Below are 25,978 nucleotides of genomic sequence, written 5' to 3'. Positions count from 1 at the left end.
GACCGCAACTAAACAATCAATGGTAAAAATCAAAGGGACAAAATCCTGGTTATCTCCCTATATTATTTAGGAATTCAAATTCATAAGAAAGACAAAACCCATCTGTAAAAATTTTAAAGAAATATACATTTTCAGGATTGAGTAGAAACAAGGACCCAACTGTTGAGTAGGTGTTGAACATGCTGAAGTTACCAGATGGAATTTGAGTGTCACCCTTTTTGTCACAGACTGTCAGATTGGGTGCTTCTTGGGAAAATTAATAGTGTATTGTCTTTTGAGTTTATTTTTATTAACATGTAAAACACAGCAACTAGAGACAAAGAGAAATAGAAAAAATGAACCATGGAAACTGATTGAAAATATGCTTGGGAAACTGAAGCTTACTTAACTCTTCCAAGGATTAGGTATAAGCCAGACTTTCTCAACTTTGGCCCTATTGTCATTCAGGCTATGGGAAACTGTCCAGTGCATTTTAGGATGTTGAAGCAGCAACCTTGGGTCTGTCCACTAGATGTCAGTAGCACCCTGCAGTTGTGGCAAACAAAATTGTCTCCAGCTGTTGCCAAATCCAACTTTTTTTTTTTTTTTTTTTTTTTAATCCTAAGGAGCAAAATCCTCTTCTCCCCTCTGCCCCACAACGGAGAATTATGTAAGTAATACCCTCATGTAGCTAACCTAATTTATTTGAATTAGGCTTCACAGCATAGCCTGCAAGCAATAGGAGGTGAACTTCAGGTAGAAGAGGAAAAGTTGAATACAGATCAAGGGAAGTGAGGATGGTACTGGAGTTCAGGAGGAAGCCTGGGTAAAAGGGTGGATATCCAGGGGAATGTCAGAGAAGGCCTCCTCCTTTTAGCAAGGGCTCCAGAGTGGAGGTGGCTGTATCACAGTTGGTCAGGCTGGGGACAAGATACAGAGCTGTGGACACAGACTGAGAGTGGGCAGTTCAAGCTGGGGCAGTCTGTAGGGTAGAGGCTCTTAGTCCCAATGCAGTTCCAGCTCTAGAAGTATCATGCGAATGGAGACATTGATGGCCAGGATGATCCTCAAAGAGATGGATCTTGTGGTGGCGTGTAGACTGCAATTAGCAAAGACCTGGGCTGGGGCACCTATAAGAGTAGTGAATGGCTGTGGCTGTGGCTGGGCCTGATCTAGGGTACATGAGGGTCACTCCCTGGGCACTTGGGGGGAACTCTAAATAAGGCCACCAACTGAGGTTCTGTCAGTCATTTACATAGGGAGTAATAATTGCCTGAAATTCAGCTGTCAATTTAAAGAGTTTTGGTAATGCCTGGGGATATTCATTTATAAGTTCAGCAGCAGTATTTTCAACACCAAGAATATCTCTTTTCCTGGATTTCCTGCCTGTTGTTTTTCTCTGCAAACATCCAGGCTGTCCCACATTTTAGTTTTTCTGAGCTCCAGGAAGTGCAGAGATCTTTTCCAGAGTTGGGAAAGATGGGTGAGAGAGATGGTATTACATTATAAGACACACTAAGTAAATATGCTTTCTGGAGATTGTCAAACCTACCTCACACAAATATATTACATAATCCAAAAATTTATTTTTCATAAATGAGCTCTGCCTTCTGGGTACAAATGATATTTAACAATACCTGGGAAGAGTTTCCTAATAGAGAATCCACCAACTATCCAACAGTTATTTACTTGCAGTATTTCTGACTCTCAGGGAAGTTGGCAGTGGTTAGACTTATTTTGGTACCATATAGTTTCCTCCCTCAAACATAAGTACTTTAAATTATATTTTTGTTACTCTAACAAATCTCTTGTTTTAGTGATAAGTTGGGCAGATTGCTTCTATGTAACTGGTGCCTGCTCCTCAATGATATAAATTTCGCTCACTTCAATTCCTATAGAATTTTAGTAGGAACCCAAGCGTTGACCAATATTTCTGTGAATTCCTTGGGGATTTATTTGTGTTTTCTGTGGATTAAGGATCCTCATCAGGAAATACAGGCAGCCTCCAGAATCTGGAAAAGATACCAAAAGGACTATCCCCTAGAACCTCAGGAGGGAATTTGGCTGTACCAACACCTTGATTTCAGACCAATGAAACCCACTGCTGATTTCTGATGTCTAGAACCATAAGCTAATAAATTAGTGTAGTTTCAAGCCACCAAGTATGTGGTTATTTATTAGAGCTACAATAGGAAATTAATTCTCCTCCAAAACACATACAAGAATGAAAAAACAATAATATTTTTCTTTATATTTTCTTTTAAAATTATTTGCCATGCATTGCCCTTTAATGCATCATAACCGAGTGATTGCTACAGGTGGTCTCTCAGCTCATTTAGCATCCTTTTCATATTTATTGATCTAACTAAATCACTACCAGCAAATGACTAAATAAATAGTGCTTCAAACAAAATGTCATAAAGCAAGAGAGACTGCTTAAACTGACAGTGGATTAAATTTCAAACATCTTCATGGAGAAAGCAGACTGTGTACTTGCTTTACTGCTTGTCTCTCACTAGATTGTAAACTGCATGAGGTTTAGGGAAAACATCTGCTTTGTTTACTGAAAGGTAGCAGAATATGCCACCCTCAACTATGTCACCTTGGCACGAGTATTGTTTTGAGCTGAGAGCAATTAAGAAGGAGCAGATAGAAGAAAAACTCTGGGCCCTCCCCTTTCTGCCTAAAAAAAAAAAAAACTGTCTCCCTTTCTCCCAGCAAGGATAGATGTTAATCAACCAAGACAACTCTAGGCCCTAATCGCCCCAAAGATACTAACAGGAAAATGTACATAACCAACCTCATTAACTAGCTCTTACCTTCCATTAGGTTCCCCCCTGTATGTGCCTTCCTACAACTTGCCACTTAGAAACTCAAAAGTTCTTTCCCTTTGCCTTATCACTTCTCTAAAAATGTATTCTTTGTTTGTTAAGATGCTGTATAGGCCCAAGTTCTAACTACCCCTTTGAGTTACTCAGCACTGGGTACCCCCATGTGTATGCACCATGCCTATGTTAATAAACTTGTTAATTTTTCTCTTGTTAATCTGTCTTTTGTCAGTTTAATTTGTGGCCCTAGCTAATGACCCTAAGCTGCATAGAGGAAAAAGAATTTTTCTTCCCCTTCATCACCATAGTATTTTTGGTACCTAGCACTGAAAACTACTTGTTGATTAATGAATGAATTAAAAATTTTATTTTATGTAAGTCCAGAGTTTTATTTGCCACACAAATATGTTCAACAAACTATTTTTTCTATTCAATAGTGTAACATTCACAGAGAAAGTTCTTCTTTCTTTTCCTTTTTCTCACACACAGAAATATACACTGTTTTCCTATTTTCTAAATACAACCAATGTTTTTTTTATCAGGTTTGAAAAATTGTCCAAAAATTACATCATTGCAGTGAATTACATAGTATGTTTCTGAAAGCAGCTAGCAGAAAAGATGATTAGTATATATCCACCTAAAATCAAATGAGGAGTTTCCACTGTGGCACAGCAAGTTCAGGATTCAGCGTTGGCACTGCTGTGGCCTAAGTTCGATCCCTGGTCTGGAACTTCCGTATACCACGGGAGTGGCCAAAAAAAAAAAAAGAAAAAAATCAAATGAAGTGTGAGAGTGGTCCACATTTTGGTGCTTAGGGATCAAGTCCCACAGATTTTTCCGAGTTAGAAGCCAGCCTCAGGGCCTGCTCATAATACTCCAGGGCTTCATTCATTTGTCCTTTCAATTTATAGACAAACCCAAGGATGCTTAAGCTTTCTGCATCTGACTCATTTCTTCGAAGTTTCTTTAAAACCAATTTCTCCAAAGAAAGTATACTTTTATCCCTTTCGAATGATGCCGTTTCTATTTGTACTGCTTTTAAATAATGACTAATCGCATCCACTTCAGATTTTTTTTGAAATTCCAGAAATCGGCCATAGTGGAAATGTATCTCTTGCAGTATCTCTTTTTCAAGTGATTCCATACACAACACTCTTTGAAAAGTATCTTCTGCTTTGCTGTGGTCGCCTGCTTCTGCATACATTTTTGCCAGGTTTATATAAGCAATCTCAAATGTGGGCTTTTGTTGCACAGCAAATTCAAAATGACCTGTGGCTAATTTTATTAGTCTGCTGATGTTTTCTTTGTCCTCTCCTTTAGGCTGCCAATTTGTAGCTTTCATTATTTGGGTAATTTTTGACTTGTAGCAAAGCCCTGTCTGGTGATGCAGGAAAGAAGAGAAGGGTGTTGCCTTCAAGGCCAGTTTTGAGAACTGAAGAGCTTCATCCAGAGAGCCCTTTCTTCGGTAAAACTTGACTGCGTGTCGGAAGACGTAGGTCTTTGAGGACTCCTTGGTCAGTGCTTCTTTAATGTACTTTTCTCCTTCATCTTCTTGTCCTAATTCTTGAAGCTTCAGGGCAAAGAGAGCCTTAATATATGCATCTTCTGGATTTAGCCTGACAGCCTGTTTTAGAGCATTCAGACAAAATGGCCCATCGAAACCTGCTACTTTGTTAAGGTGGTCTAGGCGATAGATGGTGATTGCATACCCAGTGCTGAATTCAGGATTTTCAGGGTCTGCTTCCAGAGCTTTTTTGAAGCAGACCTTGGCCCGTTCATAATTCTTTCCTCCACATTTTAGCAAGGCCCATCCTTCCTCACAGTCCATCTGAGGACACTCCATTCTATAGCTGGAGGGATTTGCAAGCTTCCTGCAAGTGTCCTTCACCTTGTCCAGGTAAATCTGGGCTTCTGCCTTTCGATACGTAAGGTAATACAGCCAGGCATAGTTGCCCCAGGTAACCAGCCTTCTCACCTCTGATTGGTCAGTATGTTCTTGTTGGGTTAAATCTTCAGCATCTTTCAAACTCTTCAGGGCTCCCTCATTCTGGCCTTTCAGGTGTTTCACATAGGCCAGTAGGTTGTGTATTCCCACATTGTATTTGGTGTCGAGGAACTCAATCTCCTCCAAGACCCTGTTTTCTAAATCAGGTATTTCAGTGTCTTGAATGACCAACTCCCATGTAAAATGACATTTCAACTGTTCTAGCTTATCCTTGATCTGATCTTCATCAGCATTATTACTGTTTAAAAAAAAAAAAAAAAAGCAGATTTTCTTTGTTAGTGACAAACAGCCAATAGAAAGAAGCCAGATAAAACACCTCATATTTAGAGCTTAGCCTTGAAAAAGGTATACCTGCTTTCATTTTCCTTCACGTTCCTGTATTTCTAAGATTCATGTGGCCTTTGAACGCAGTTTGCTTGGCCCCACACACCAGCACTAGCACTGTCTAACCATACCATCTCTCCATGCTTCAGAGCCTCCTTTGCAAAATGGAGGTAATAATAGACTCATCACCCTGGGTTTGGTGAGGATTCCGAAGCCTGTATGTGTAAGGCACTTAAAGCATACATATTTCATGCTATATAAGAGTCTCCTATTTTCCTATTACTATTATTAGGACAGAGACCAGTTAGAAATGCAGAGCCAAAAAAAAAAAAAGGAGTTCCCATTGTGGCTTAGTGGTTAACAAACCCAACTAGGATCCATTAAGATGAGGGTTTGATCCCTGGCCTCACTCAGTGGGTTGAGGATCTGGCGTTGCCGTGAGCTGTGGTGTAGGTCGAAGATGCACCTCGGATCCCATGTTGCTACAGCTGTGGCATAGGCTGGCAACTGTAGCTCCGACTGGACCCCTAGCCTGGGAACCTCCATATGCCATGGATGTGGCCCTAAAAAGCAAAAAAAAAAAGAAGGCAGAGCCTGAGGAAATAGTGTTGACTTCAGGACCTTAGTCTACAGATTATGCAACAAATTAAGACCAACTAAATGAGATAATATCTGAACAATTTTTTTCACTTATTATTTGGAAATAATCATAGATTCACAGAAATTTGCAAAGGTCCAGTGTACACTTTACCCAGTTTCTCCCAAAGGTTGTATCTTCTCCAAATGTAGTAATATGAAAACAGGAAATTGGCAGTGGTACACTATGCATATAGCTTTATGTCATTCTATCACATGAGTAAATCCATGGAATCATCATGTCACCTTGATCAAGTTAGAGAATCACTCCATCATCACAGACATCTCCCTAATACTATTTCTTTATAGTCACAATTCTTACCTCCCTCTCCAAACATCCCTAGCTTCTGGTAATATGTTCTTCATCTCTCTAGTCTTACATTTCAAGAATGTCATATACATGGATTCACATATTATGTAATCTTTTGAGATTGCCTTTTTCACTCACTGTAGTGCCCTTGACATCTATCCGAGTTGTTGAGTTTTATCAGTAGTCCATTCCTTTCTTTTGGGGAGTCATTTCCCACAGTGTGTGAGTATCAAGGTTTATTTACCTGTTCATCTATTGTAGGACATTTTAGTTATTTCCCATTTTGGCTTATGACAAATAGAGTTGCTGTGAACAGCTGCGTACAAGACTTTGCATATGGACATAAATTTTCATTTCTCTGGGATAAATGCCCTGGAGTGAAATTGCTAGGTCATATGGTAAGCGTGTGCTTATGTTTTTAAGAACTGCCAAACTATATTCCAGAGTAACTGTATCATTTTTCATTCCTACCAGTAATGTATGAATGATCTATTTCTTTGCATTCTTATCAGCATTTAGTATTTTCACTTTTAAAAAAATGTTAGCTCTTTTAATAGTCATGTAGCGGTATTTCATTATGGTCTTAATTTGTATTTCCTTAATGACTAGTGGTGTTGAACATCTTTTTGTGTGTTTTTTCATCATCCACATATACTCTTTGGTGAAATATCTCTATATCCTTTGCCTTTTTCTAATTAGATTATTTTTTATGGTTGGATTTCAGTAATTCTTTATAGATTCTAGATATGAGTCCTCCGTGAGGTATTTGGTCTTCAAATATTTTCCCTCAGTGTGTGCCTTGGCTTTTTATCCTCTAATAAGGTCTTTTGAAGAGCAAAAGTTTTTGTTTTGATGAAGCATAATTTATTGATTTTTTTTTTCTCTTATGGATCATGTGTTTGGTATCATGCTTGGGAATGCTCCACCAGGCCCAAAGTCCTGAAGATTTTCTCCTATGTTTTTTTCTACAAGTTTTATAATTTTACATTTAAATCCGTGATCCATTTTGAGGAGTTTCCCTCATGGCGCAGTGGAAATGAGGTTGCAGGTTAGATTCCTAGCCTTCTTCAGTGGGTTAAGGATCCACGAGCCTTGGTGCAGGTTGGCGCGAGCTGTGGTGTAGGTTGCAGACATGGCTCGCATCCCACATGGCTATGGTGTAGGCCGGTGGCTACAGCTCTGATTCAACCCCTAGTCTGGAGACTTCCATATGCTATGGGTGTGGCTCTAAAAAACCAAAAAAAAAAAAAAATATATATATATATATGTTATCCATTTTTAGTTAATTTTTGCAGAATATATGAAGATTACCTCATATATGTGGTTCATTTCTCAGCCTATTGATATTCAATTGCACCGTTTGTTGAAGACTATTCATCCTCCATTGAATTACCTTTGTACCTTTATCAAAAATCAGTTGCGTGGGATTATTTCTGGGTTCCTTGTTCTGTTCCACTGATCTATATGTTTATCCCTCCACCTTACAATCGTGCTTACTGTATATAATCAGTCTTAAAACTGGGTAGGGTGGTCCCTCTCTAGTCTTTTTTTTCAAAATCATTATGCTAGTTCTTATGCTTTTTCATTTAAATTTTAGATTAATATTTTCTATTTCTCTAAAAAGTCTTGCTGGAGTTTTGATAGGAATTTTTTATCAATTAGGGGAGAATTTGCCCTTTCTGCTGTGTTGAATATGCTATATCTGTTTATTTAGATATTCTTGAATTTCTTTCATTAGCATTTTGTAGTGTTAGACATTCAAGTCTAATATAACATGTTATATTAGATTTACACTTAAGGACACTTAGGTGTTTCTTTTTGAGCCATAAAAATTGTATTTTTAACTTAATTTTCACATGGTATTGCTAGTATGTAGGAATACAATGGACTTTTATATGTCAACCTTGTATTCTGCAACCTTGATGAACTGACTTCTTAGTTCTAGGAGTTGTTTTATAGATACCTTGGGGTTCTCCGTGTAGACCATCATGGCATCTGTAAATAGGGATGGTTTTGTTTTTTCTTTCTGTTTGTATGACTTTTATTTCCTTTTTTGCTCACTGGAAAAATTCCTTTAGCTATTCCTTAAAGGTTGGTCTGCTGGTGACAAATTCTCTTAGTTTTCCTTCATCTGAGAATGTCTTGATTTCCTGTTAATTCCAGAAGGATATTTTTGCTGGATATAGGACTTTAGGTTGAAAGATCTTTTCTTTCAGCACTTGCAAAGTAGTTATGCCCCTTCTTCTAGACTCCCTGGTTTCTTTTTCTTTTCTTTTTTTTTTACTTTTTAGGGCTGCACCCATGGTGTATGGAAGTTCCCGGGCTAGGGGTCTAATCGGAGCCACAGCTGCTGGCCTACACCACAGCCACAGCTCATGGCAATGCTGGATGCTTAACCCACTGAGCAAGGCTAGGGATCAAACCCACATCCTCATGGATGCTAGTCAGATTTGTTACTGCTGAGCCACAGTGGGAACTCTGACTCCCTGGTTTCTAATGAGAAATAAGCTACTATTAGAATTGCTTGTATGTTCCCCATCTCCACCCCCCTTATAGCTAAGGTGTCATTTCTCTCTACTAGTTTCATGGGGGTTTTTTGTCTTTAGTATTCAGAATTTTAACTGTGATGTGTCTTGGATTTCTTTGGGTTTATCATATTTGCACTTTGGTCAGCTACTTGAAATTTGTATCACATTGGATAATGTCTATCTTCTTTCTTCAAGTTCATGAATTCTTTCTTTTGTTCTCTCCATCCTGTTTTTCAGCCCATTCATTGAGTTTTCATTTTGGTTATTGTACTTTTCAACTCTGAAATTCCCATTTGGTTCTCCTTTACATCTTCTTTTCTTTGATGAGACTTCCTATATTTTCATTGGTTTCAAATGTGTTTGTAATTGCCCACTGAACAATTTTTATGAGGGCAACTTTAAACTCCTTTTTAGATAATACTGATTAATATTTGTGTCTTTTCAGTATTTTGGTTTTTCTTTCTCATTCAAGTTGAGATGTTCCTGGTTCTTGATATGAGTTTTTAATGGAAATCTGTACATTTAGGTATTATATTATGGGACTCTGAGTCACATATTAGTCTGTTTTAGCAGGCCTTCTGTGATATTGTTGTTCTAGAGAAAAGGGAAGGACACCTCCTTCCACACTGCCAGATCAAGGTGGAAGCCTGTTTACCCACCTGTCTTTTGATAGCACTTTATGGGGAACCTGGGCTCTTCATTACTGCTGGATGGGGATGGGGGTTCAGGCTCCTTCCAGCCTCTTCTGATACCACCCTGGCTGGGAGGGGCAGGTATGACTTGTTACTCTTTTCTGTGTGGCCTATACTGATGCTGGGAAGGGAGGTGAGTGGGGAAGAGTGGCCTTATTACCTCTTGATGATGGTGAAAACCCTGAACTTGATGGGATCTCTCTGACAGCACCTCAATGGGGAATTGGGGGGGGGGTACCTCATTACCACCAGGTGGGGGCTGATGTCCACACACCCTTTGTGGTCCTCACTGACACTATAGAGAGAGGGACCTTTGTTACCACCCTAGAGGGAATGAAAGTTTGTACATTCCACCTGGTCTTTTCTGGCATCATCTGTCGGAGTGGGATGTGGAAGAGAGTTGGGGTGCCTAGCAGTAGCCTGGTGAGGGTAGAAGCCTAAGCTACCCACTTGGCCTTTGCTGGCAGAGTTTGAAATGGGGCTACAGTTTTTGTTTGATTGTTCCTGTGGCATTTGGCTGAAGTAGAATGGTTGTTTATTAAGTTTTGTTTTGTTTTGTTTTTTGCTAGGCTGTCCCTTTCTTGGTCCTTTGGCCAGAGAGAGCAGGCTTTTCTATCTATGCCTGCTGGCATTTCTAGGTTGTTGGTTCCTCCAACACCCAGTCTGAGACATATGCAGAAAAGAGGAAGCCCACAGAACTCACTACAGTGTTGTTCCTGGAGTCCCAAGTATCTTAGCTAGTCTGCCTTTTATCTAACATTCATTGTGTTCTTATATTTGTTTTATATTTTACATATAGGGTTTTAAACTGTACTTAGTATGAGGAAAAGAGAAATAACATCTACTCTGTCTTTCTGAATTAAGAAGTCCTTGGCCCAAGTATTACTATGGTTTATCCCACTCCCATCACTATAATGGTGTCAAGAGAAATGAGAGGAGTTCCTGTTGTGGCTCAGCGGTAACAAACCTGACTAGTATCCATGAGGATGCAGGTTTGATCCCTGGCCTCACTCAGTGGGTTAAGGATCTGGCATTGCCATGAGCTGTGGTGTGGGTCACAGATGTGGCTCAGATCCTGAGTTGCTGTGGCTGTTGCATAGGCCGGCACCTGAAGCTCTGATTCCACCCCTAGCCTGGGAACTTCCATGTGCTACAGGTGCAGCCCTAAAATGCAAAAAAAAAAAAAAAAAAGAAAGAAAGAAAGAAAGAAAGAAGGGCAGGAAGGAAGGAGGGAAGAAAGAAAGAAAGGAGCATAACAGTCTGCTTGAAGGCATGTGTGTGTGTGTGTGTGTGTGTGTGTGTGTAGTAGCGTATTTTCCATTTGGTCTGTTGGTAAGGCAGTTTCTTTTGTAACTCAAGAGGAATAACACTTCCTCTTACTCCTTCTCTCTAAGATACTGATTTCCTGTATAAAGAGTTGGGCCTAACCAAGGTTTTAAATGGTGGCACTGGATCAAGGAATGTAAGATGCAGTGATCTGACATGTCCTATTGAATTGATCCAGCCAGTCTTTGGACAGGGTATGGAAGAGTGGTGGAGTTCTCTCAGCATAGGCAGGCACTGCCCCAACAGGCCTGCTGCGCTGGGGAGAGGAGACTGAGGAGAGCAAAACATTCTGCATGTCCAAGTCAGAAATAGTTGCCTTTTACTGAGTAAAAAATTTGGCCCCTATGGTGGTTTCTGACCATCTCGATTACATTAGTAATTCCACACTTCCAATAGGAAAGAGGCCGACAGGGTGGAGTACCTTCCTCTCAAATGAAATGACGCAAATGCAAAAAAATCAACAATAAAACAGATGCTTATCTAGGAGATACTAGATATATTACTATATAAAGCTTTAAAACCCTTTCCACAAAGAAAAGCTCAGGACCAGGTGGTCGCACCAGTGAATTCTATACATTTTCAGTGTCAGGAGCACAGATGAGCTATAAGATAGAGAGCTGAGCTACCAGGTGTCAAAGCAGCCAAGTAAAACAACATGTCAAAAATAAGAGTTAAGCCTTTAATTATTACAGTAATGATAGAAGCAAGAGGCTAAAACTGGAAAAAATGCTGACTCTCCTGCTCTGTTTTCCCCCACAGAAAACACCAGTGCAAGGTCAGGTAGATCAGTATAGATTTGGCTGAAAGTCCTAAACAAAACTCTCTTGGGCTTTATGGATCCTGGAGTAGAGGGGAAGGGTAAGGGGAAAGGGTAGGAGGGGAAAAGTACTGGATAATGAGTCAGAGTGGGGAAAAGTGTCTTCAAATTTTCCCTCTCCTTTCCCTTGTAAGGAAGTCTCAGCAGAGGTGTTTAAAGAAGACCTCTGCCCATGGACTCAGAGAGACCAAGGAATGAAGGCCTCTGGGCTAGGAAGCAAACACGTGAAGAGTGTGATGACAAAAAAAAAGGCGGTGGGGATGGCTAAGTCCTTGACTACAAGTCCTTTCAGACATTGCAGTGTATTGACTGTGCACCAAGTCTGGTGTAAGGAAGACACTTTCTCCTGTGAGGCCTATCAGGTAAAGTCATTGTAATTTGCTGTGGTCAAGCCTGAAAAATCATGTGTAGATTTGAAACCAGGAGTTGGACTTCTTGCAAAAATGAATTAACACTAATTCTTCTAAAACTCTTCCAAATAATTAAAGAGGAAGAATACTAAACTTCCAAACTCATAAATTCTGTGAGGCCAGTATTACCCCAGTACCAAAACCAAAGACAAAAATTAAAAAGTTAGGGAGTTCCTGTCATGGCGCAGTGGAAACGAATCTGTCTAGTATCCATGAGGATGTGGGTTTGATCCCTGGCCTCACTCAGTGGGTTGCCATGAGCTGCAGTCTAGGTCACAGACACAGCTTAGATCCTGAGTTGCTGTGGCTGTGGTGTAGGCTGGCAGCTGTAGCTCTGACTCGACCCCTAGCCTGGGAACTTCCATATGCTGCTGATGCAACCCTAAGAAAAAGCAAAATAAATAAATAAATTTAAAAAAATATATGGTAGTTCTATGTATAGATTTCTAAGGTATCTCCATACTGATCTCCAGCTGTACCAGCTTACATTCCCACCAACTACCATATGACCCAGCAATCCCACTCTTGGGCATATATCCAGACAAAACATTCCTTAAAAAAGACACATGCACCCTCATGTTCATTGCAGCACTATTCACAATAGCCAATACATGGAAACAACCCAAATGTCTGTTGGCAGATGATTGGATTAGGAAAATGTGGTGTATATATACACAATGGAATACTACTCAGCCTTAAAAAAGAACAAAATAATGCCATTCAGAGCAACATGGATGAAACTAGAGACTCTCATACTGAATTAAGTCAGTTAGAAAGGGAAAGACAAATACCATATGATACCACTCATATCTGGAATCTAATATAAGGCACAAATGAACCTTTCCACAGAAAAGAAAATCATGGACTAGCAGAATAGACTTGTGGTTGCCAAGGGGGAGGGGGAGGGGGAGGGAGTGGAGTGGTTGGGGAGCTAGGCGTTAATAGATACAAACTATTGTACAGTAGAACAAAAATTGTATTGGGGAAATAACTATTAGAAATAATAATAATAATAAATTAATTAATAAAATTAAAAAATAAAAAAGTTAAACTATAGGCCAGTTTCTCTTATGAATAGTGATATAAAATCTTCAACAAAATACTAGCACACCAAATTTAACAGCGTATTAAAAGGAATATATGCCATGACCAAGTGGGATTTTTTTTCCTGGAATGCAAGAATGGTCAGTGTATGAAAATCAACCAATTTAATATATCATATTAAGAAAAGAAGGGAAAACCCCTTACATTCTTATCTCAATGGATATAGAAAGCATCTGGCAAAATTTAAAATGTTTAATGTTTAAAAAAAAAAACACTCAATAAACTAGAATAGAAGGAAACTACCTGAAGGTACTAAAGTCCATCTATTGAAAGTCCATAGTTTGGTTCATGCTCAATGGCAAGAGATTGAAAACTTCTTCTCTAAGATCAGGAGGTGGGCAAGGGTGCTTGCTTTTCTATTCAACGTAGTTCTTTCTTTTCTAGCCAGGGCAGTTAGTCAAGAAAAGGAAATAAAATATATTTAAATTGAAAAAGAAGAAGTAAAATTATCTCTGTTCACAGGCAATATGGTTTTGTGATAGAAAAATCCTAAAGTTTCACGCAAAAAAACTGTTAGAACTAATTTCAGCAAAATTGTGGTATACAAAATCAACACACAAAAATCAGTTCTGTTTTTCATACACTAACAGTGAACAATCTAAAAAGGAAATTGAGAAAACAATTCTATTTGCTATAGTATCAGAAAGAATAAAAGACTTAATAAACTTAACCAAGAAGGTGAAAGACCTGTGCACTGAAAAGTACAAAACATTGCTGAAAGAAATTTAAAAAGACACGAATAAAGGGAAAAGCATCCTGTGTTCGTGGGGTGGAAGACAATATTGTTTAGATGTTAGTATCATCCAAAGCAATCTACAGATCCAATGCAATCCCTATCAAAATCAAATGACTTTCTTTTTTTTTTCTTCTTTCTTTCTTTCTTTTTTTTTTTTAGCAGAAGTAGAAAAAGCCATCTGAAAATTCATATGGAATCTCAGGGGATCTTATATAGCTAAAATGATCTTGAAAAAGTACAAAGTTGAAGGTTTCACACTTTCTGATTTAGAAACTTGCTACAAAGCTACAGTATCTGTGGCTGTGTCATAAGCCAGTCACAAAAGCCATGTGTTATATGCTTCCATATATATGAAATATCCTCAACAGGCAGATCCATAGAGACAGAAAGCAGATTAATGGTTGCCAGGACCAGGGATGAAGGATGAGTAGGAAGTGACTACTTAAGGGTATGGGATTTCCTCTCAGTGTGATGAAATGTTCTTAAGATAGATAGCGGTGATGGTTGCACAACGTTGCAAGTGCACTAAATATCACAAAATTATATACTTAAAAATAAAGTAGTAAATTTTATCTTACATGTAATTTAATCACAGTAAAAATCATATTACTACCCTGACTAGAAGTTCTACAAATTATGTGTACGTATATATGCATATATATGTGCATATATATGTGTGCGTGTGTGTGTGTATATATAAAATTACATCCAGACAGATTGACAAGACCTGACATAGGAACCTGTGTCAGTGCAGATCATGAAACTGGAAGCTGGCAGAGAAAGGTCTTGTTCTCTAAGCAGTGAGCTTGTCCTATTCATCCCCCCACAGTATTTCCCTCAAGACATCTGAGAGACCCCACAACTGTGGCTCACACAGCTGTGTGGGTCCTACTTTCCCTCCTGGTGGGGAGCTGGAAAACAAATATCTCTATCTAGGAAATTGTCCATCCTCCTAGGTCAGACAGAAGTGAGGTTGGTAGAAAATTATTTCAGAGATTGGAATCCTTTTCTCCCATTTCTTTCTTCCTACTTCCCTGCCCTTCTTTGGGCTTTAACATGAGGTAAGCTTCCTCAGGGCAATGCTAACAAAAGTAAAAATGTCTGAATTAGTAAGACAGTTTATGTATGTGTATGAATGTGCATGAGCACACACACACACTCAGTCTAAAGAAGATGATCAAATAGAAGAGTATGGAAATGATATCGCTGAAACTAAGTCTGTTGAAATAGTATGATTAACATTTTTAAAAAAACTTTACACCGAAAGACAGAGAAGCAGAGAAATCCTTACCTCATGGTTGCTGTGAGTCAGGCAGCAGTTCTGCGGTGTTTGGTTTAGCTGGATGGGCTCCTCTGTGATCTGTCTAGTCTGTCTTGTGGATTTCCAGATAAATTTAAGCCCTAGAGCAGGGCTGTACGTATAAGTGGGGTAAACAAGAGCTAGTGATGTAATCTGTGGGTGTGTTGTTGCAAAGATAAATTGAAAACCAAGATGAAAACTGAAAGTAGAAAGTGAAATTAAAGTAGGCAGTGTTGTGAAAAACGAAACTTAACAGGCATTGCTTCCTTTGCTGTTTTGAAAGCTGATTTAGAAGAGGCTGGTGGAAAGCAATTTAATTGATATGCTAATTCTGCTCTCAAGGTCATTAAGGCCTTGTAGGAACCTGAGAGCCAAGAGGTGCCAGTAATGTGGAGTCTATGGAACCTGCAGCCAGGGACACCTGTAAAACTTGGCTATGTGAACTTGCCAAGGTCATGCCCCCAATCTGTGCCTTTGTTTGCTCATCTGGAAAGAAAAATTGTTCTTTTTATGGTATTAAAATTCTGCAAATCACTAAACTGGTGTCTTAACCCAAATTTGTTTCTGGGAGGTTGTGTCTTGCTAATTATTTTGTGCCTTTGCATACCCTTCTTTCTGGAGAATGGTCTGTGATAGTAAAAATCCTATAATCTCTTCTTTATTCATAGGAACAAAGAAAATGTAAGTGCTAGCATTCTAAGACTTCAAACAAAACATGATAGGACTTAATGAAAATATTTCCTTTTTAAAATATTTTAATATTTTATTTACAAAATATTTTCTCTAAACTTAAATATTTTAACAGTCTCTATTATAGTCATCTAAAGTGTTCTTATTCACTAGATGTGATTATTATACCTGTGCAGAAGTGTTGTCCTTTTGGTGCCCATGGCATCCAGGTTTGGCCTACCTCAACCTGGTCTGTATTGTGTAGTCATGGTACTTGTGGTAAGAGGTTGAGAAGAATAAGAGATGAGACTAAGGTCCTGGGTATAGATTAGGCTCCTGTTACTGATCTGCCAAGCTGTTGTTGGTGTCTGCCAAGCTCTTATTTTCCATACTTTGTGTTGGAAATTGCCCCACTCTCCCGATGCATGTAATAAAGTGGTGATTTCCAGCAGCTTTTACAAAGCAAATTTCTCCCCAATCATGGTTAAATTATTTATTTATTTGTTTGTTTGCTTTTTAGGGCCACACCCGCGGCATATAGAGATTCCCAGGCTAGGGGTCAAATTGGAGCTGCCCCACCAGCCTACGCCACAGCCACAGCAATGCAGCATCCGAGCTGCATCTGTGACCTACACCACAGCTCACGGCAATGGTGAGATCCTTAACCCACTGAGTGAGGCCAGGGATCAAACCCGAGTCCTCATGGATACCAGTCAGGTTCATTACTGCTGAGCCATGAAGAGAACCCCCATGGTTAATTTAATTATTGGAAAGCCCCCTCCCCCTTATTGAGAGGAGACTGTTAGACTTGCTTCCTGGCAACTGTTGAGCCTGAAACATATATATTTGGCTACCACTGTCATCTGTGTTTTTCCATGGGGTCTGGCAATAATAAAAACAGACGAAGCTTACTCACAGAGAATAATATCCAGTGGTTGAGATGAGAGAAATAGGGCATTTGAGATAAGAGATGGAAAGTTCTGATGGTGCCTTCTGTCCATAGCTTCAACATGAGGAGTCAAGGGGTAAGCAGTATCTAGGGTTTCCAGGTGAGTACTGAGTTGCATAAGCCCACACTGCCCATGACTGTGGACCTGGGACCAAATTGAGGGGTGTTTACAGAATTGCAAAAACCCAGTGACTATCAAGGGCTTAGAACCAGATGTGCCTCCTACCCTAAAGGAGAGCTTAAGCCCATTGTTGCCAATCATGGAGGTTGGTGGCTGGGTTCTAGATGACTGCACAGAAAAGGGAGAATGGAAGGAGGTAGCCTCATTTTTAGTTAGCCTCCTGTATATAGAAGACTAGGAAATACAAAAACCTACTCCTAATTAAGTGACTAGAATTCTGGTTGTTAATTTTGGTTTCAGGTTGACAGAAATAAATAATCGACCTAGTTCAGGAATAAAGGAAATATGCCAAATATGAAGAAAGCTTCCTAATATCTGATCACTTGGGCAGGAGGTAAAAGCAAGATGCTGTAGTCTGGTATAGAGAGCCTTCTATGGCCCTAGCATAGACACTCGAGTCAAATTCCAGCTCAGTCTTAACTGTATGTAGTTCATGGAACTTGAGTTCAAATATTTAGCAACTACTGGGCACATAGAGGCATGCAAATAAAAGGTGACTATTGTTAGTAGTAGTAGTAGTAGTAGTAGTAGTATTTTCAGTCATCAAGTTTAAACAGAGCTTTCTTTTATAAGAAAGCTGCCTATATTTGGTCTTTTAAAATAAAAAGCAGAAGGAGTTCCTGCTGTGGCGCAGTGGGTTAAGGAGCTGGCATTGTCTCTGTTGCAGTGCTTGTTTGATCCCTGGCACAGTGGGTTAAGAATCTGGCATTGCCACTTCTGTGGTGTAGGTTGCAGCTGCAGCTTGAATTCCATCCCTGGCCCAAGAACTTGCATATGCCACAGATACAGCCATAAAAAAAATTTATAATAATAATAAATAAGCAGAGGAAGAGCAGCTGCAAGAGAGTTTTCCTGTTAGAAACACTTTATCAAACACTGCCAGATCTAAACAGTTTCTGCTCAATCCCTCCTGTCCAGCTCACTTCCCATTTCAGCCCTCACCAATTCTCTAAGCTTCCACTGTGACATACTAAACTAGTTAGACGTCTCTGCACAAATAAATTTTTTTTTTTTTGTCTTTTTGCTATTTCTTGGGCCGCTCCCGTGGCATATGGAGGTTCCCAGGCTAGGGGTCGAATCTGAGCTGTAGCCACCGGCCTACGCCAGAGCCACAGCAACGTGGGATCCGAGCCGTGTCTGCGACCTACAGCACAGCTCACGGCAACACCAGATCGTTAACCCACTGAGCAAGGGCAGGGACCGAACCCACAACCTCATGGTTCCTAGTTGGATTCGTTAACCACTGCGCCACGACGGGAACTCCACAAATAAAAATTTATGAATAAATAATACAGTTTTATCCATGTATTCTAATATATTTCAGGCTCTAAGAAACGCTGAAATAAATGGATTAGAAACTTCTTTTTTGGGGGGAGCAAGATGTCTTTGGAATACTTATGAAGAAAAGTAGTTGGATTTGTAATTTTCCAGTGCACTGGATAGAAAGTAGAGAAGTAGACGAAATGTTTATCTTGTTGTTGCTGTGAACCTGGCAGGGGTCCTGGTTCTATGGAGCTCTGGCTTGAGCTGATTAGGTATTCGGTATCTTGCCCAGTGTCTCTATGGGATAAACAGACCTATGAGCAACACAGGACAGAACAGCATTAAGGAAAGAGGAAATAGCCAGCAAATTGTGTGTGTGTGTGTGTGTGTGTGTGTGTGTTCGTGCTCGTGCGCACACACAAGTGCACTCACAGAAAAAAACAAGAACTGGAGAAAATGAAACTTAAAGAAAATGAATTTTCAGCAGTAGGCTATTAAGTCCATTCCCAGGATTCTAGGACCAACTAGCTCCTTGAGTGACTGGCCATCTGTAAAAAGCTACTTCACCTCTGTGTGCCTCAGTTTCCTCAACTGATACATTGCTGGAGGCCAGCTCCGGGGGCCAGGAAGTGTACACTTTTTCCCGACAGGGGAGGGACGCGCATCAGCGAATGTACAACACGGAGACAACCTCTTTGTCCCTTCTTTCAGGGTGCTGGACTGCTCAAATTTTATTGGCATAAGTGGTTGATTATATAGACAGCTTTTTGCTACAGATTACATCACAGTGTTAAAAGTACATTGGTTAACTATTACATGGTATAGCAGCTATACATCATGTTTTAAGATCTTTGTTTTAACTAAACTTAGTGGGTACAATTTAGGGGCAATTAGGTACAATACATCCTGTTTTAAGATTGCTATCTTAACTAAACTTAGTACAATTTAAGGGCAATTAGGTACAATACATCATGTGGAAAGGAGGAGACAGAACAAATCATCCCATAGCCAGCCAGTCTTTACAATTTGAAGAGTTTATAGACACAAAAATTTGGCATTCACAAACCTTGTTGTAGACTGGTGCTTATCTTCAAAGCGTTATGGCAGGGAGATAGTGTAAGTAAGTATAAACCCCAACTTAACTAAACTAGCTATCACTTAAAAGCTTTTAAAATCAAGGACAAAACTCACAGCTAGGTTTCTTGGATAATATATGTCTAACTTCTATGAACCTCATTAAAATCCTAACTCTAAAGTTTACTATATAATTAGTTAATAGATAGGCACTATGTTTTAACTAAGTTGGATTTAAATAAAGGAAAAGTCCTTCAGGATGAAATTCTTATTATATTATTGTTGTAATTTTGTTAAGTCACAAATCACTACAGGAAAATAAGAATGGGAAATAAGAATAATAAGTAAATAATCAGAAAAGACTGGGTAAAACTGAATAGCAAGTGAATAACAGAAAATACTAAGTTATCCATGGAACAATCCCCACTCAGCAACGCAAAATGGAAATTATTTCCTGGGAAATTTAGTTTTCCACCTATGTCAGCAGGCGAGCCTTATTGTCTTCTGGGGCCTGTCCTCGGAATTGTACCATTCAGACAGGTCCCTTTTCTTTATTAGGAGCTTGTCCTCAGAACTGAACCGTTCAGGCAGGCCTCTTTTTCTGATTAGGAGACTGCCTTCGGAATTGCACGGTTCAGACAAGCTCCCTTCCTTGGCTTCTTGTAACTTCTCGGCTCCCCGCAATACATAGTGATTTGGAATGGATTATTGAACAATGGGTGGAAACACCTCACAAAGATGCACTCACTTATATGGGATCAGAAGTATAGGAATAGTGAACATAGTGTGAAGTCAGATGTGTCTATGCAAAGAAGCAGTATGTCTTGACCTGAGTGTTACTGCTTCAGAGCGTGACTGTGGTTTGACTGCTGAGGTGAGGTGTTCCATGACCTTTCATTTCACTACCCAACCATGACCCAATGAAACGTGTGTGTTGGGGGGAGGGGGGCGAGATCAGACATGAGTAAAATCAATACTGTTCCTGAGAATGCTCACTGAAAACAGTCACTAGCCCAAAGGAGATGGAATCAGGAAAAACTTTGGATCCATATGTTCTCCTCTGCCCACTGCAGTCCATGCTGTGATGAGGACAGTCATTGCCCAGGAGAGATGGACCACACACTATGACCTGACCTCTGGGACCTGCTAGAATATTTGAGGATGAGTCATTTCTGGTTTTTAAAACTTGTACTCCAATCTCTACGCCTCTGCCCAGCCAGAACATTTTGAGAAGTAGAAAGGGCTTTTCTTCTTCGGAATCATCTCCTCAGGGCCAGGGTGCCATGCATTAATGGATGTAAAGTGTGCTGGATTTCAGCCTCTATGGCATTGTAGAACTTTGAATGCTCAACTAACAACCTTACAGAGCTGCCCTGCCAACCTGCTAGAAGAGAATTCTTGTTATTTCTTATACATAGTTGGTCATCAGCCTGTGTTATTTTTCACTTTCTTCTTGGCTTGAGGTCTAGGCAGACTGGAGTAGAATGTCACCACAGAGTTATCCTCACTGAAATAGGATACTGAGTCCCCAGAGTCCTTCTGTTACCTGGTGAACACACAGGGTGTACTGATAATGGTCATATGAGTATGATTATGAAATAATAAATACAAGTGTGTGTGTGTGTGTGTGTGTGTGTGTGTGTGTGTGTGTGTGTGTGTGACCTAACCCTCCTTTGGGTGTGTTTAGTTGTCAGGCATTTTCCTAGATCCCTTTTCTTTAAGCTATTTTGATCGGTGGGCACGAGTGCACAGAACTGCTCTATATGATTCTCTGTCCCTGTCCCACTGGGATGGGGGCTATTTTCTTTTTCTTTTTTTTGGCCACGCCCATGGTATGTGGAAGTTCCCAGGCCAAGGATCAAACCCACGCCACAGCTGTAGCTAGAGCCTCAGCACTGACGATGCCAGATCCTTAACCTGCTGAGCTATTAGGGAACTCCATCAGGGATACTTTAACGTGGGTGTTGTTCTAGGATAATCCAGAGCCCCCTTAGGCTGTCTTAGGTCAGGAGGGTCTAGAAACATAACTAAAACCACTGCAAAGTCTCTTTGGGAGCCTTGCTCCTAGGGCTGGGGGAGAGGAGGGGCTTGCTTTCTGTCAGCCTTGCAGATTCAGACATCACTAACATCATTTCAGGACCAGAAATCCATTTTATTAAAAGAAGGGATCTGGAGACTCTCGTGGCGAACTCCATTGCATTCCCTCACTTGCAGTCGCTTCACCAGCCAGGTACAGGTGTGTTCTAGAAGAAGAATCCTGACACAGGGGCTCTTGTCTTACATTTAAGTCTTTAAGCCATTTTGAATTTATTTAAGTGCATGGTGTGAGGGTATGTTCTAGTTTCATTGATTTGCATGCAGCTGTCCAGGTTTCCCAGCAATACTTGCTGAAAAGATTGTCTTTTTCCCATTTTATGTTCTTGCCTCCTTTGTCAAGGATTAATTGACCATAGATGTCTGGGTTTATTTCTGGGTTCTCTGTTCTGTTCCACTGGTCTGTATGTCTGTTTTGATACCAGTACCACACTGTCTTGATGACTGTGGCTTCGTAATATTGCCTGAAGTCTGGGAGAGTTATGCCTCCTGCTTGGTTTTTGTTCCTCAGGATTGCTTTGGCAATTCTGGGTCTTTTTGTTGTTCCATATAAATTTTTGGATTGTTTGTTCTAGTTCTGTGAAACATGTCCTATGTAATTTGATAGGGATTGCACTGAATCTGTAGATTGCTTTGGGTAGTATGGCCATTTTTACAATATTAATTTTTCCAACCTAGACGCATGGAATACCTTTCCATTTCTTTACATCTTCTTTAATTTCCTTGATTAATGTTTTATAGTTCTTGGCATATAAGTCCTTTACCTCCTTGGTCAGGTGTATTCCTAGGTATTTGATTTTTGGGGGGTGCAATTTTAAAAGGTATTGTATTTTTGCATTCCTTTTCTAATATTTCATTGTTAGCATACAGAAATGCGACTGATTTCTGAATGTTAACCTTGTATCCTGCTACCTTGCTGAATTTGTTGATCAGTTCAAGTAGTTTTTGGGTCGAGTCCTTAGAGTTTTCTATATATAGTATCATGTCACCTGCATACAGTGATAGTTTTACCTCTTCTCTTCCTATTTGGATGCCTTTTATTTCTTCTGTTCATCTGATTGCTGTGGCTAGGACTTTCAGTACTGTGTTGAATAACAGTGGTGAGAGTGGGCATCCTTGTCTTGTTCCAGATTTTAGTGGGAAGGTTTTCAGCTTTTCTCCACTGAGCATTATATTTGCTGTGGGTTTGTCATAAATGGCTTTGATTGTGTTAAGGTATGTTCCCTCTATATCTGCTTTGGTAAGAGTTTTGATCATGAATGGATGTTGGACTTTGTCAAATGCTTTCTCTGCATCTATTGAGATGATCATGTGGTTTTTGACTTTGAATATGTCATAAAAACATTCCCTACAAATAAAAGTCCTAGACCAGATGGCTTCAGAGGTGAATTCTACCATACATACAAAGAGGAACTTGTACCCATCCTCCTTAAACTTTTTCAAAAGGTTGAAGAAGAAGGAACACTTCCAAAGACATTCTATGATGCCACCATCACCCTAATTCCAAAACTAGACAAAGATACCACCAAAAAAGAAAACTACAGGCCAATATCTTTGATGAACACAGATGCAAAAATTCTCAACAAAATTTTAGCCAACCGAATCCAACAACATATAAAGAAGATCGTACACCATGACCAGGTGGGATTCATCCCAAGTTCACAAGGATGGTTCAACATACGCAAGTCAATCAACATCATACATCACATTAACAAAAGTCAAAAACCATATTTATAGACTTTTGATGATACCCATTCTGACCAGTGTGAGGTGGTACCTCATGATAGTTTTGATTTTCATTTATCTAATAATTAGCGATGTGGAGCATCTTTTCATTTACCTGTTAGCCCTCTGTATGTCTTCTTCGGAGAACTGTCTATTTAGGTCTTCTGCCCTCTGTGTCGGTTCTTGCTTGCCCCTCTGGATCTACTTTTCTACATCTTTCTCTGTTCTGTGTTCTCATGGAAGCTGACTGTATGGGTTTCATTAACTGGACCTCTTCAATTTTTTTTTTTTTTTTTAACTTCCTTTTGTATCTGGCCCACTAGGGGGCACCAGCCAGAAGTTAGAAGTGGGGGAGGAGGGTGAAGGTCATTGTGTTAATTCCCAGGCTCCCACTGTGCCAGGCTTTGGATTTTTAGTGGTTGCAGTTTTCATCAAAGGCCTCTTGAGTAGCCCTTTCCCTACAGCTACTACTCTTTCCAGGTCTGGTGACTGACTGCCTGGAAAGCACATTTCATTGAGGAGCATGCAGTACTTGTGGGTGTTGCTTTCATGTTCTGGGACAAGTGTCTCCACCTGCTCAGTGGCCAGTCTGTAGTGACCTCCAGCCAAAGCCCTTGCCTATTATAATTATTTTTTCTTTATTTATGGCCGCACCTGTGGCATATGGAATTTCCTAGGCTAGGGGTCAAATCGGAGCTACAGCTGCTGGCCTGTGCCACAGCCACAGAAATGCTGGATCTGAGCCAGATCTGCGACCTACACCACAGCTCAAGACAATGTGGGATCCTTAACCCACTGAGCAAGGCCAGGGGTGGAACCTGCATCCTCATGGATACTAGCCAGATTTGTAACCTGTTGAGCCACAACAGGAACTCCTTGCCTGTTAAAATTTTTCCAAGTGGGCATTGAGGGCTGCCTCATGTCATGATTTAACTGTGCAGCCTCTGAGACAGGGTGCTCTGCTGGGAATTTCAGGCCAGGGCAACCTAGATACTCCCACCTTAAGGCCCAAGTCAGGGATCCCTGGACATGCCTATGCCCAGAGCCTGGCAGTAGGCATCTAGCCCTTCCCTAGAAGGGACTGAGAAGGGATTTTGGAAGGGGGATCATTTCCTCTCAGCCCTCTGCCTCTAGTTCTGTATCAGATGGAAGGCTTCTAGCAGGCAAATTGCGTTTTCAGGTGAAGATATTTTCTGCAAGGCACCAGCCCTAACCCAACTCTGATAAAAGGGAATGGAAACGCAAGCAAATACTGAGATGAAGTTTAGGAGAAGTTTGCAAATACTGATATGAAGTTTCCCCACACAGCAGTATGGCTTTGGACTTTTTGTGCATAAAGTTAAAGCTTAGTCACCATGTGTCAGAAAACATGATCACCATGAATTTGGCTCTGGCGCTGGTTGTGTGAGGCTCTGGCTCAGCTGATAAGGTAGTCAGAATTTTGTCCATTGTGTCTCTGGTATAAACATAACCATGAACCATACAGGACAGAGCAGCATTAAGGTGAGAGGAAAGAGCCAACAAATTGTGTGTGTGTGTGTGTGTGTGTGTAAAAATAAAAAAGAACAGTGGAAACTTCAGAAGGAGGCATTTCTAATGGATGGCATTCCTGCTCAAAGAGATGAAACTTAAGCACCGAACTGTGCGTTTGGTATCAGGATTTCAGGACCAGCTCTGTGTTTAACAAGCTGAATTTGATTTAATTTAATCTCTATTAGTTTCCTTATCAGATAAGCACAAAGATTGACTTTGGACAGTGGTTTGCAATCCTGGCTGCAAACTGGAAAATCCCATGACAATCTTAAAAATAATACTGATATCTGAGCTAATCTCTAGTCCAGTGAATCAGAATCTGTGAGAGTGAGCCCCAGACATCAGAATTATCATTACTTAAAAAAAAAAAAAAAAGAAAGCCCAAGTTAATTTTATTGTGCAATCATGGTTTAAAGCCACTGAGCTAGGTTTTTACTACTCAGAGTATTGGTCTTTGGACCAGCAGCATCGGCTTTAACTAAAACCAATTCGAATACAGAATCTCAGGCCCCTCCACAGCCCTTCTAAATTAGAGCCTTACTTTTAACACGACAGCCAAGTGATTTGTTGCCGTGTGAAAGTTTGAGAGCTACTCTCTTATATGATTTCCAACTCTCATATGATTTCCAGGTCTTTCTCAAATCTAAATAATACGGGAGCATGGACAGGGACTCATTCCCAATATATAGCTATCTTTCTGTGAGGCTCTGAGACAGTAAGTTCATTTCTCTGCACCTTGGTGTCCCCGTGTGCACCTTGATAATCCACACAATATGATAAAGGAGTGCAGGTCAAAGTGCCTTGACCTCTACACAGAGTGTCTGATGTTTCTTTGAGAAGACTCATGTTCGCAAGCCTGTGCCAGTCACATCCTTAGAGAAAATATGCAGCCACCAAGAACTGCTCTGCTTTAAGTTCCAGTCATTTTCATTCCATCTCAGGGGTCTTGATGGCTGTCTTTGACCCACTGTGACGTACATTTCTTGCTGTATTCCAGTTCTAACTGAATTTTCATGGTTTCATTTTTACATGTCAATCATTCATTCACTTGGAATGGTCAGTGTAAGTTCTCAAGGAACATGTACGAAGCTCCAGACCTTGCATAGCCTACTTCCGTAATGGGTATGAGGAAAGTTCCCAGGTTCCTGGGAGGCTAGTCATGTTTAGGCTTGTCTGAAATATCTTGGGACTCGGAGAGTTCATTTCTACTAAGAGAAATGAGAAGAGGTGAAGATAGTTTCTAGTTGCAGTGGTGGATTCTAAAGTGAGCTGAAAAAGTAAGTTCCACTCTTCATGTCGTTTCCATGGAGATGGAGTCCCTGCCTCCTTGGGCAGACACACTTGAGGGGAGAAGCCCCTGGTTTCCCTTGTGGAGACTTATCCCCACTTCTCCAGCTATCTTTTTGTGGACAGGCCTGGACTCTCCTGGGACATGCTGTGTGGCTACAGGTCAAACCTGCTCTACAGATATTCACGGCAGCCAGGATGGTGAGAA

The 25,978-nt window shown here is 40.3% G+C and overlaps 2 protein-coding genes and 1 long non-coding RNA gene across 5 annotated transcripts in view; 2 read left to right on the top strand and 1 right to left on the bottom strand.

The window, feature by feature from the left end:
* Positions 1-25,978, top strand: part of LIPA (lipase A, lysosomal acid type) — a 123,057-nt gene that overhangs the window by 2,068 nt on the left and 95,011 nt on the right. The window lies entirely within an intron of this gene.
* Positions 1-25,978, top strand: part of LOC146396972 (uncharacterized) — a 74,315-nt gene that overhangs the window by 3,247 nt on the left and 45,090 nt on the right. The gene's annotated exons all lie outside the window — the stretch shown is intronic.
* IFIT1 (interferon-induced protein with tetratricopeptide repeats 1) lies at positions 3,171-15,204 on the bottom strand. The gene is given in 2 exon segments (NM_001244363.1): positions 3,171-5,050; positions 14,987-15,204. Coding segments are annotated over 2 exon segments (1,437 nt in total). The 5' UTR covers positions 14,992-15,204; the 3' UTR covers positions 3,171-3,618.

This window comes from Sus scrofa, chromosome 14 (genome assembly GCF_054392235.1).
Source record: "Sus scrofa isolate SSC_HxYL_T2T_F1_AM1 chromosome 14, Sscrofa_HxYL_maternal_Yorkshire_Landrace_v2.0, whole genome shotgun sequence".
Taxonomy (NCBI): Eukaryota; Metazoa; Chordata; class Mammalia; order Artiodactyla; family Suidae; genus Sus; species Sus scrofa.
Note: the sequence above shows the minus strand (reverse complement) of the source record. Positions and strands in the feature narration are given on the sequence as shown.